Source organism: Vicia villosa, linkage group LG4 (genome assembly GCF_029867415.1).
Source record: "Vicia villosa cultivar HV-30 ecotype Madison, WI linkage group LG4, Vvil1.0, whole genome shotgun sequence".
Lineage (NCBI taxonomy): Eukaryota > Viridiplantae > Streptophyta > Magnoliopsida > Fabales > Fabaceae > Vicia > Vicia villosa.
The window spans coordinates 23,348,674-23,362,781 of record NC_081183.1 but is presented as its reverse complement, the minus strand read 5'-3'; the positions used below and the strand labels follow the sequence as shown (position 1 = coordinate 23,362,781).

Below are 14,108 nucleotides of genomic sequence, written 5' to 3'. Positions count from 1 at the left end.
ATTCCTCCTGGTCTCTGATGCTCAATCTTAACTTGTTGACAAATGGGACACTGTGCTACATACTCTGCAATCTCCTTCTTCATACCTGGCCACCAAAAGTCCTTTTTCAAGTCTTGATACATTTTGGTTGACCCAGGATGAATAGAAAACCTACTCTTGTGTGCTTCATCCAGAATCAGACGCTTTAACTCCGAATCATTCGGTACACACACCCGTTGCTGAAATAAGATTACCCCATCAGGTGCCCTCACAAAATCAGACATATTTTTGCTCGCTTGCAATTGCTCATCATACCCTTGGGATATCCGAATTCTCTCTCTCAACCCATTCTGGATGCTCAAATTACTGATTAACACGCCCTTGGGTGTCCATTCAAACTGAAGGTTAAGATTTCGAAATTTCTCCAATAAGTCATACTCTAACATCATCAACTCAGCAATTCGAAATTCCTTCCTACTTAATGCATCTGCCACTTTGTTGGCCTTTCCTGGGTGGTACTTCAATTCAAAGTCATAATCCTTTAGGTACTCCATCCATCTCCTTTGTCGCATATTCAACTCTTTCTGGTCAAAGAGATATCTCAAGCTCTTATGATCACTGAACATCTCAAAGTGAACGCCATATAGGTAATGTCGCCACACCTTGAGTGCAAAGACTATTGCAGCAAGTTCAAGATCATGGGTCGGGTAATTCTCTTCATGAGATCTCAACTGTCGAGACGCATAAGCTACCACCTGACCATCTTGCATCAAAACTCCTCCCAAACCTTTCTTAGAAGCGTCACAGAACACCTCATAAGATCGGTTTGGATCCGGAATCACTAACACTGGTGCGGTAGTCAACTTCTTCTTAAGTTTCTGGAAGCTCTGCTCACACTCGGAATCCCATTCAAAAGCAACCTCCTTACGTGTAAGCTTTGTCAAAGGTAAGGCTAACTTAGCAAACCCCATAATAAATCTTCGGTAATAACCCGCCAAGCCTAGGAAGCTTCTGACTTCAGTCACACTCTTCGGCCTCTCCCAATTCACTACTGCTTCTACTTTAGAAGGATCCACTGCTACGCCTCCTCCTGAGATAACGTGACCAAGAAAACTTACTTCGGATAGCCAAAACTCACACTTACTGAATTTGGCATACAACTGTTTCTCTCGAAGAGTAGATAACACAATCCGCAAGTGCTCTTCATGATCTTCAGGAGTACGAGAATACACAAGAATATCATCGATGAAAATCACCACAAACTGGTCCAAATATGGTTGAAAGATTCGATTCATGTAATCCATGAAAACTGCCGGAGCATTAGTCACACCAAAAGGCATAACTAAAAACTCGTAGTGACCATATCGAGTCCTGAAGGCAGTCTTAGGTACATCTGAGCTCTTCACTCGGATTTGATGGTATCCTGATCTAAGATCAATCTTCGAGAACACACTGGCTCCTTTCAATTGATCTAGAAGGTCATCGATCCGTGGTAAAGGATATTTGTTCTTTATAGTGACTTTGTTCAGCTGACGGTAATCAATGCACAAGCGCATACTTCCGTCTTTCTTTTTCACCAAAAGAACAGGAGCTCCCCATGGAGAAACACTGGGTTGAATGAAATGCTTGGCAAGAAGTTCTTCCAATTGGCGCTTCAGTTCTCTGAGTTCAATAGGAGACATCCTATATGGAGTGATGGAAACTGGGGCTGTCCCCGGAACAAGATCAATTGAGAATTCTGCTTCCCTTTCCGGAGGAAGGGAAGTGATATCCTCAGGAAAAACATCAGAAAATTCGCACACCACCGGAATCTCCGAAAATTCAACTCTCACAGAAGACTCCTTGGAAAGAACTAAAAGAAAGGATCTTTCTTGAGAACAGAGATAATTAACCGTGCTGATTGTACCTTCTATCAACTTGGTAATTGCATCATCAGAAGAAGTCTCTTCAGCAGGAATGAATATGGCCTTCTCTTTGCAACCAATGTATACCGAGTTAAGAGACAACCAATCCATCCCTAGAATAACATCAAGCTTTTTGAGGGGTAAACAAATTAGATCAATCGGAAAGTCACGACCATTAAAGGACACTGAACAACCTTTACAAATTAGTCGAGCTTCCACGGTATCATCCGTCGCCGAAGAAATAATCATAGGACTGGGTAATGGAGTAGCTTCCAAACCAAGTCGGCAAACACACTCAGAAGAGACAAAGGAATGAGTGGCTCCACAATCAACTAAAACACATAAAGGTTGATTGTTAACATAACACGTACCCGCGATGAGATTGTCGTTTCCCTTGGCCTTTCTCGAATCCATGGTGTAAACACGACCCGCAGTCTTCTCCGGAATCCTCCTTTGTGGACACCGTGGAGCTATGTGGCCCTGCTCGCCGCATCTATAACAAGTCACAGGCACCAACTTGCACTCCCCGGCATGCTTCCTTCCACACTTGTGGCATTGTGGCGGTTGAGTCGACTGATCACCATAAACCTGCTTCCTCTTTGGTGGAGGATTACGGGGCCTCAAGTGTTGGGTAGGCCTTCCTTGCTCTCTGAAATTAGCCCTGTTCTGGTTCCTCTCTTCTTGAACCCTCTTCAGACTATTTTCAGCAACATAGCATTGCCTTAGACATTCAGCATAAGTGGTGAACTCTCTTTGGGAAACACTATGAGCAATGTCGGCCCTCAAACCCATCATAAACTGATCAATCTTCCATAGTTCATCTGGAGCATAAACAGCCTGTCTGGAATAGTCTGCCAAGTCCTCAAACTTCTCTGCATATTCTGAAACAGACATGTCACCTTGCTTGAAGTTCTGGAATTCTCTCTCCTTCTGGGTCCTTACACTATTAGGGAAATACTTCTCTAAGAATGCCACTTTAAAGTGTTGCCAATCCTTAGGAATTTCTTGAGTGGTGAAGTAAGTAGATGCAGTGTTCCACCACCTAAGAGCTGGTCCCTTCATCTTCTGAGTAGCAAAGATCACCTTCTCTTCTTCAGTACACTGAATAGCTTGAAACACCCTCTCCATTCCAGCTAACCAGTCATGAGCCAAGAGTGAATCAAGTCCGCCAACAAACTCTGGAGGATCCATCCTGAAGAAGGCACGAAAATCAGGTCCAGTCGCAGTTTGAGGAACAGGAGCTTGAGTAGGAGGTTGTTGTCCCTGCATGCCTTGCATCATTTGAGCCATCATCTGGTTCTGCTGCATCATCTGCTGCATCATCTGTTGCCATGGCACGCCTGCACCTCCGGCTTCATGCTCGGGCTCCACATGCCTAGTTCTGGGCCTTCCGGGACCTCTGCGTTGCTCAGCCATCTCCCTGTCTGTCCTACGCATGGAATCAAGCTGATCAGACTCAATGCCATAAATAAGACATAAGGAATCACACTGATTATACACATATGAGGCAGAATTGTGCTGCATTATGATGTGTCTTAGCAAAGTCGAGGATCGACCTGCTCTGATACCAACTGTAACACCCCACACATATTTGTCTAGAATAATATGCATAAAGTATTATAAATGGTTCATAAGACAACAAAATACATAAAGTTTTGCAGCGGAAAGTAGAAGTACACGAGTACAAAAGCCGAATGTATCATGGCCAAAATACAAATACATCAGAACGGTACATATCCAAAACACATAAACTAGTAAGCACGATATGAGCTAGAAGAAATGTCCAAGCATCGCCAAGAGATCTAATCCATCTTTCCCTTACCGCGATCTTGCCTCGAACCACCTGAAAAATAAGTAATTGGAATGGGATGAGATTACTAAATCTCAGTGAGTCCGCCTATCCTATTAGTCCACTCGGGTCTAAAGGGAACATACAATAATACACGAATCCACCATGGATTCGGGGTTCATCCTCACATCCGGTACAAGTACGGAGAAAAACAAAGAATCATCCTCCATTGGACGACTATTGCAGATATATATATATATAACAAACAAGTATGCAAACCCGCATCCACTTACGGGGAATCCAGAAGTGTAAATAACCCCGGCTAGGATTATGGAATAAATGCATCCTCGATGAGTAACCTCCTGCCTATTTGTCAAGGGACTTGTACAAGCACACTGCAGGGTGGTTAAACGAGTCCACAAGCCTAAATGGCCGTACCATGACCTGGCCTAATTGGCGTCATTATCCCGTTAACCTCCTTCACGCTAGTGAGTCACACCGAGTACAAACCGCCACCTTGACGCCTGAGCCCATCGGGCGAAAGCCTAGCATTAGTCTACGTGACTATACTAGAGGTGAGTTATCTCATCATGCATTAGCCTACTTGGCCGCATGACCCCACCTTACCGAGCACACTGCAACGGTAGCTCAGATGCACACCATATCGAACAATACACATGAACGGGTTATTCCATTGGACTACATGGTCCGGGAAAATACCTTGACTTCATAGTAAGAGGTATATCCCAATCTAGCCTACCGGCCACTTCGATTCAAGCATACAAAATATGACATAAAGTCAAGGTCACAATCAAGTCAAGCAATCCGATCGTTCAACCAAAACGACGGAGTTTCATACATTCAGCATAGCATGCAATAATATAACATAGTATTTGAAGATGAAAATTCATTATAACAGCATATTATCCAAACACTATTCATGTCGCTTTTTACTAAAGATACATCTGATATGCCGAATAATAATATTCAAACACCGGGACTAATTTTCCTAGATAGTATATTTAATTAGCTTTCTAACGGTATATAGTACGCGTCAATCGGACGTACGAAACGGGAGATATGAATTTTCCAAGTTACTGAATTTTTCCCCCTGCGCCCAGTGTAACCGGTTACACCAGGACCCGTAACCGGTTACGGTCACGCAAAATGCCCAGATTGTCTGATTTTCAACAGCGTAACCGGTTACACCAAAACCCGTAACCGGTTACACTGAACCAGAATCGTTTTTCTGCATTTCTAAGGGTTCTATATCAGTCCCAAAGCTCTAAAACAAAACCCCTACACTTTCAACTCAGTTCCAACGAATTTATAGTGAACAAGCACAATTAGAATCAGCAGTAGATAAGGATTTGATCAGGACTATAAAGATTAGCATATAATTCATGTATTACTCACATTCCCAAAACCCCAATCAGAAACCCTCACATGCAAGTCCCAAGTTCACTAACTATGAACTCACCTTAAGAGTGAAGAAGATGATGATAACAGGGCTGAAACAAGATGAAGATGATGGAAAGAGCAAGATTTGGGGCAGAAATAGCTGCATGCAAGGTTGATCAAGGGGACCAAGTTTGAGACTTCCTCTTCTCTTCCTCTCTTCCCACGTTCTCCTCTCTTTCTCTCTACCAAATCAGAATTCTGGTTTTTAGAAGAAAAGGATGATTAACCAAACATGTCCCTAATTCTTTATTTAAGTGGAAGTGTCCATAATACCCTCACTCTCACTAATTGACATGGTTTAATTTGATAAACCTATTAGTAAGAATGTGTATCATATTTATCCATTACTTATCTCAATTTAATTTAGAATTAGTAACTGAATAAATATAATACCGGGTATTACATTTAGCCCATTTCATTAAGGATATAAGAATCATGAATTAAGTTGTTTTTTCAGATTAATAAAATATATTTCAAAATCTTGTTTAAGATATTTCCTTTTCTTTTAAAAGAATCGCTTTAAATATAAGTTCTAAATTAAAATCTCTACAAATCTTAAAAAATAAAATAATATCAAATTTTCCCTATTTATTCTCTCAAAAGTTAAAAACATATATGTGTTGTTCGACTGGACCAAATTAGGGTCCCTCCGAATCTTTGTTGGAATTTCTTTGACAAATTTAAAGTTGGAATCTAGTAATTTAGGATAATGATCATCATATTTAATATGTAGTTATGAAGTCAATTTTGACCCTAAAATTTGTAAAATTTGAGACAATATTTAGAATATACACATAAATTTGGGAATTGTTATAAAAAAAAGTAATTTAATTCCAAATCTATGTGAAATATTGGGACACATACTAGACGACTAATATAATAACTTTAACTACAAAAGTTTAAAATTTTTATAAAAATCCAATCGTTGAGTTAAATCAAAAATAATAATTTTGTTTTTTTATTTAAAACAAAATACTTCAATATGATCAATCAAATATTTCAAAAGGACACTAAAAACATAAATGTATTCCCCACTGATTATAGAGAAACCCAAATCCTTTCTCATTCAAAACTTCTTTATAGACTACAAATATCTAGAAACCCAAAATTACTCTTTCATGAATTCTAAATTAAATAATTACTTTTGATGAATATGTATATAAAATTATCCACCTTTATTAATTACAATAAAATTAAAATTTAACCTTTATATAGGAAGAAAAGTATTAAACAATGTTAAGAGAGTAAACATAACAATTTCATATCATTAGTAGATAGAAAGTTTAACTACATTGATATTTGACGAGATTAGTTGCGATTCTTCTCATATTCATTCAAAGTGGCTAGCATTTCATCCGTAAGAGTAACACTGGTGCCGGGATAATATGATTTTGTTTCTTCCCAAGTGAGATCAGAAAACTGATTGAGGCCAGCCGTGTGACTATACTTTTTCATTTTATTGTGTTCAGTCATCTTGGAATAACAATCCGCAAACAATTTGAACCTGTACTTCTTTTCATCCTCTGAAGAGTATGTTTTGCCGTATTTCTTGCACCAATTTTCAAAGATTTCACCGATATCCGAAGCAGATTCCTTATATTACCAATTAAAAATACATATAAGTAACTCATGATGTAACTCATATAATATTTCAACAAAGAAAGTGAATCACAAAATTAGTACTTCAGTTGCATAATATATGAAGAAAAATTAATATATCATATAATTTGATAGAAGAGACAAATGTTTTATTAAAATATATTTTATGTCTCAAGGGATTTATCGCAAAAAAAATTAATTTTACTCTTACGAAATATTAACCAATATATTATGATTGAAGTTTGTTGGGTGTATTGAATAACATACCTTGTTTACTTCCATTAAAAAAGAGAGAAAACCTTGAACTGTACAAACTCTGAAATTGAGTAATTCAACAAGTTGTCGGAATGTTTATTATGAGAAAATATAAGGTTACAAATAGGGTATTTATCATACACATTGAATCAAAGTCTCACAAATATGTATCAATCAAATATCCATGTATTAATTGTCATCCATTATACCATTAATGAATTAATTGTGTTGGAAAATAAATTATGATATTATGATAATTGATTTTGTTTTATATTACAATATAATTTAGAACAAAAAGGGATTTTATATTAATTTGTATCAAGTATTGAAATGAATTTCCAGAAAATTTCATATTATTATTTTAATATTATATAAATTTTATCATTAATAATATATCAAATTTACCCAAAAAATTTATAATTATTTATGACGACACAAGTAAAGTTGTGGAATTTTTATTTAAGAAGGAAGTCACTCTGATTTACTTTAAATTGTTAAAAAGTTATTCAAATTATTTAAAAAATAAATAGTTTTCAAAAAATCCTTAACTAACACACTCTTTAATATCAGATACAATCTATCTCCAATTCTCCTTTCGATTGGTAAACATATTATTAAAGATTAAGAACCTTGTTTATACCTTTACAAATAATTAAAACCTAGTTTTCTCTATTTTACCTCACAAACTGTTACTTAATTTAGGCTTAATTGCAACTTTACTCCCTCTATTTTGTCTTTTTCTTGATTTTGATACCTCTATTTTATAAGCCATAATTTTAGTCTCCTTTTTAAGTTTGATGTTCAATTTTCTTCCCGCTATTTTGTTTTTTATGCAAATTTAGTCCGTATTTTGGTCGCTTTTTCAACAGAAAGCTCAGAAGGTGACCAAAGTCGGGGTTTTAAAAACAGGGGGAACCAAAATTGAAAAAAAAAAGGACAAAATAGGCGGATCAGGGTTGCAATTAAGCCTTTAATTTATTTTTAAAAATATTATTTAGAATTCCTCCATATCTTCAAAATTCAATCAAAACCAAAACCTTTCTTATTTTGGCTTTCAAAATCTTATTTTAGCTATTTCACAAAAGCAAACAAAATGGAATCCCTTGAAGTATAAAATTCCAAAAAGTTATCTCTGATTTTTTAAAAATTTAACAAATCAAATCTTACTTATTTTGCCTCTTAAAATCTTATTTAAGTTATTTCATAAAAAGTATTTTGAAACCATCCGTATATAATTTTCTAAAAAATACTCTACAAAATTGGGAAAAATGAATTAAAACCAATCTTTTCGTAAAGCCCGCAAAGTATTTTAGCCCATTTCATTAAGGATATAAGAATCATGAATTAAGTTGTTTTTTCAGATTAATAAAATATATTTCAAAATCTTATTTAAGATATTTCCTTTTCTTTTAAAAGAATCGCTTTAAATATAAGTTCTAAATTAAAATCTCTACAAATCTTAAAAAATAAAATAATATCAAATTTTCCCTATTTATTCTCTCAAAAGTTAAAAACATATATGTGTTGTTCGACTGGACCAAATTAGGGTCCCTCCGAATCTTTGTTGGAATTTCTTTGACAAATTTAAAGTTGGAATCTAGTAATTTAGGATAATGATCAGCATATTTAATATGTAGTTATGAAGTCAATTTTGACCCTAAAATTTGTAAAATTTGAGACAATATTTAGAATATACACATAAATTTGGGAATTGTTATTAAAAAAAGTAATTTAATTCCAAATCTATGTGAAATATTGGGACACATACTAGACGACTAATATAATAACTTTAACTACAAAAGTTTAAAATTTTTATAAAAATCCAATCGTTGAGTTAAATCAAAAATAATAATTTTGTTTTTTTATTTAAAACAAAATACTTCAATATGATCAATCAAATATTTCAAAAGGACACTAAAAACATAAATGTATTCCCCACTGATTATAGAGAAACCCAAATCCTTTCTCATTCAAAACTTCTTTATAGACTACAAATATCTAGAAACCCAAAATTACTCTTTCATGAATTCTAAATTAAATAATTACTTTTGATGAATATGTATATAAAATTATCCACCTTTATTAATTACAATAAAATTAAAATTTAACCTTTATATAGGAAGAAAAGTATTAAACAATGTTAAGAGAGTAAACATAACAATTTCATATCATTAGTAGATAGAAAGTTTAACTACATTGATATTTGACGAGATTAGTTGCGATTCTTCTCATATTCATTCAAAGTGGCTAGCATTTCATCCGTAAGAGTAACACTGGTGCCGGGATAATATGATTTTGTTTCTTCCCAAGTGAGATCAGAAAACTGATTGAGGCCAGCCGTGTGACTATACTTTTTCATTTTATTGTGTTCAGTCATCTTGGAATAACAATCCGCAAACAATTTGAACCTGTACTTCTTTTCATCCTCTGAAGAGTATGTTTTGCCGTATTTCTTGCACCAATTTTCAAAGATTTCACCGATATCCGAAGCAGATTCCTTATATTACCAATTAAAAATACATATAAGTAACTCATGATGTAACTCATATAATATTTCAACAAAGAAAGTGAATCACAAAATTAGTACTTCAGTTGCATAATATATGAAGAAAAATTAATATATCATATAATTTGATAGAAGAGACAAATGTTTTATTAAAATATATTTTATGTCTCAAGGGATTTATCGCAAAAAAAATTAATTTTACTCTTACGAAATATTAACCAATATATTATGATTGAAGTTTGTTGGGTGTATTGAATAACATACCTTGTTTACTTCCATTAAAAAAGAGAGAAAACCTTGAACTGTACAAACTCTGAAATTGAGTAATTCAACAAGTTGTCGGAATGTTTATTATGAGAAAATATAAGGTTACAAATAGGGTATTTATCATACACATTGAATCAAAGTCTCACAAATATGTATCAATCAAATATCCATGTATTAATTGTCATCCATTATACCATTAATGAATTAATTGTGTTGGAAAATAAATTATGATATTATGATAATTGATTTTGTTTTATATTACAATATAATTTAGAACAAAAAGGGATTTTATATTAATTTGTATCAAGTATTGAAATGAATTTCCAGAAAATTTCATATTATTATTTTAATATTATATAAATTTTATCATTAATAATATATCAAATTTACCCAAAAAATTTATAATTATTTATGACGACACAAGTAAAGTTGTGGAATTTTTATTTAAGAAGGAAGTCACTCTGATTTACTTTAAATTGTTAAAAAGTTATTCAAATTATTTAAAAAATAAATAGTTTTCAAAAAATCCTTAACTAACACACTCTTTAATATCAGATACAATCTATCTCCAATTCTCCTTTCGATTGGTAAACATATTATTAAAGATTAAGAACCTTGTTTATACCTTTACAAATAATTAAAACCTAGTTTTCTCTATTTTACCTCACAAACTGTTACTTAATTTAGGCTTAATTGCAACTTTACTCCCTCTATTTTGTCTTTTTCTTGATTTTGATACCTCTATTTTATAAGCCATAATTTTAGTCTCCTTTTTAAGTTTGATGTTCAATTTTCTTCCCGCTATTTTGTTTTTTATGCAAATTTAGTCCGTATTTTGGTCGCTTTTTCAACAGAAAGCTCAGAAGGTGACCAAAGTCGGGGTTTTAAAAACAGGGGGAACCAAAATTGAAAAAAAAAGGACAAAATAGGCGGATCAGGGTTGCAATTAAGCCTTTAATTTATTTTTAAAAATATTATTTAGAATTCCTCCATATCTTCAAAATTCAATCAAAACCAAAACCTTTCTTATTTTGGCTTTCAAAATCTTATTTTAGCTATTTCACAAAAGCAAACAAAATGGAATCCCTTGAAGTATAAAATTCCAAAAAGTTATCTCTGATTTTTTAAAAATTTAACAAATCAAATCTTACTTATTTTGCCTCTTAAAATCTTATTTAAGTTATTTCATAAAAAGTATTTTGAAACCATCCGTATATAATTTTCTAAAAAATACTCTACAAAATTGGGAAAAATGAATTAAAACCAATCTTTTCGTAAAGCCCGCAAAGTATTTTAGCCCATTTCATTAAGGATATAAGAATCATGAATTAAGTTGTTTTTTCAGATTAATAAAATATATTTCAAAATCTTATTTAAGATATTTCCTTTTCTTTTAAAAGAATCGCTTTAAATATAAGTTCTAAATTAAAATCTCTACAAATCTTAAAAAATAAAATAATATCAAATTTTCCCTATTTATTCTCTCAAAAGTTAAAAACATATATGTGTTGTTCGACTGGACCAAATTAGGGTCCCTCCGAATCTTTGTTGGAATTTCTTTGACAAATTTAAAGTTGGAATCTAGTAATTTAGGATAATGATCAGCATATTTAATATGTAGTTATGAAGTCAATTTTGACCCTAAAATTTGTAAAATTTGAGACAATATTTAGAATATACACATAAATTTGGGAATTGTTATTAAAAAAAGTAATTTAATTCCAAATCTATGTGAAATATTGGGACACATACTAGACGACTAATATAATAACTTTAACTACAAAAGTTTAAAATTTTTATAAAAATCCAATCGTTGAGTTAAATCAAAAATAATAATTTTGTTTTTTTATTTAAAACAAAATACTTCAATATGATCAATCAAATATTTCAAAAGGACACTAAAAACATAAATGTATTCCCCACTGATTATAGAGAAACCCAAATCCTTTCTCATTCAAAACTTCTTTATAGACTACAAATATCTAGAAACCCAAAATTACTCTTTCATGAATTCTAAATTAAATAATTACTTTTGATGAATATGTATATAAAATTATCCACCTTTATTAATTACAATAAAATTAAAATTTAACCTTTATATAGGAAGAAAAGTATTAAACAATGTTAAGAGAGTAAACATAACAATTTCATATCATTAGTAGATAGAAAGTTTAACTACATTGATATTTGACGAGATTAGTTGCGATTCTTCTCATATTCATTCAAAGTGGCTAGCATTTCATCCGTAAGAGTAACACTGGTGCCGGGATAATATGATTTTGTTTCTTCCCAAGTGAGATCAGAAAACTGATTGAGGCCAGCCGTGTGACTATACTTTTTCATTTTATTGTGTTCAGTCATCTTGGAATAACAATCCGCAAACAATTTGAACCTGTACTTCTTTTCATCCTCTGAAGAGTATGTTTTGCCGTATTTCTTGCACCAATTTTCAAAGATTTCACCGATATCCGAAGCAGATTCCTTATATTACCAATTAAAAATACATATAAGTAACTCATGATGTAACTCATATAATATTTCAACAAAGAAAGTGAATCACAAAATTAGTACTTCAGTTGCATAATATATGAAGAAAAATTAATATATCATATAATTTGATAGAAGAGACAAATGTTTTATTAAAATATATTTTATGTCTCAAGGGATTTATCGCAAAAAAAATTAATTTTACTCTTACGAAATATTAACCAATATATTATGATTGAAGTTTGTTGGGTGTATTGAATAACATACCTTGTTTACTTCCATTAAAAAAGAGAGAAAACCTTGAACTGTACAAACTCTGAAATTGAGTAATTCAACAAGTTGTCGGAATGTTTATTATGAGAAAATATAAGGTTACAAATAGGGTATTTATCATACACATTGAATCAAAGTCTCACAAATATGTATCAATCAAATATCCATGTATTAATTGTCATCCATTATACCATTAATGAATTAATTGTGTTGGAAAATAAATTATGATATTATGATAATTGATTTTGTTTTATATTACAATATAATTTAGAACAAAAAGGGATTTTATATTAATTTGTATCAAGTATTGAAATGAATTTCCAGAAAATTTCATATTATTATTTTAATATTATATAAATTTTATCATTAATAATATATCAAATTTACCCAAAAAATTTATAATTATTTATGACGACACAAGTAAAGTTGTGGAATTTTTATTTAAGAAGGAAGTCACTCTGATTTACTTTAAATTGTTAAAAAGTTATTCAAATTATTTAAAAAATAAATAGTTTTCAAAAAATCCTTAACTAACACACTCTTTAATATCAGATACAATCTATCTCCAATTCTCCTTTCGATTGGTAAACATATTATTAAAGATTAAGAACCTTGTTTATACCTTTACAAATAATTAAAACCTAGTTTTCTCTATTTTACCTCACAAACTGTTACTTAATTTAGGCTTAATTGCAACTTTACTCCCTCTATTTTGTCTTTTTTTTTTTGATACCTCTATTTTATAAGCCATAATTTTAGTCTCCTTTTTAAGTTTGATGTTCAATTTTCTTCCCGCTATTTTGTTTTTTATGCAAATTTAGTCCGTATTTTGGTCGCTTTTTCAACAGAAAGCTCAGAAGGTGACCAAAGTCGGGGTTTTAAAAACAGGGGGAACCAAAATTGAAAAAAAAAAGGACAAAATAGGCGGATCAGGGTTGCAATTAAGCCTTTAATTTATTTTTAAAAATATTATTTAGAATTCCTCCATATCTTCAAAATTCAATCAAAACCAAAACCTTTCTTATTTTGGCTTTCAAAATCTTATTTTAGCTATTTCACAAAAGCAAACAAAATGGAATCCCTTGAAGTATAAAATTCCAAAAAGTTATCTCTGATTTTTTAAAAATTTAACAAATCAAATCTTACTTATTTTGCCTCTTAAAATCTTATTTAAGTTATTTCATAAAAAGTATTTTGAAACCATCCGTATATAATTTTCTAAAAAATACTCTACAAAATTGGGAAAAATGAATTAAAACCAATCTTTTCGTAAAGCCCGCAAAGTATTTTAGCCCATTTCATTAAGGATATAAGAATCATGAATTAAGTTGTTTTTTCAGATTAATAAAATATATTTCAAAATCTTATTTAAGATATTTCCTTTTCTTTTAAAAGAATCGCTTTAAATATAAGTTCTAAATTAAAATCTCTACAAATCTTAAAAAATAAAATAATATCAAATTTTCCCTATTTATTCTCTCAAAAGTTAAAAACATATATGTGTTGTTCGACTGGACCAAATTAGGGTCCCTCCGAATCTTTGTTGGAATTTCTTTGACAAATTTAAAGTTGGAATCTAGTAATTTAG

The 14,108-nt window shown here is 31.9% G+C and overlaps 1 protein-coding gene across 1 annotated transcript; it reads right to left on the bottom strand.

The window, feature by feature from the left end:
- Nucleotides 1-2,007: 2,007 nt before the first annotated feature.
- On the bottom strand, nucleotides 2,008-3,206 carry LOC131596891 (uncharacterized). The gene is made up of 4 exons (XM_058869626.1): nucleotides 2,967-3,206; nucleotides 2,683-2,876; nucleotides 2,255-2,580; nucleotides 2,008-2,012 (listed from the first exon to the last, which is right to left on the bottom strand). The coding sequence occupies exons 1-4, from the start codon at nucleotides 3,204-3,206 to the stop codon at nucleotides 2,008-2,010; spliced, it is 765 nt and encodes a 254-aa protein (XP_058725609.1).
- Nucleotides 3,207-14,108: the final 10,902 nt, after the last annotated feature.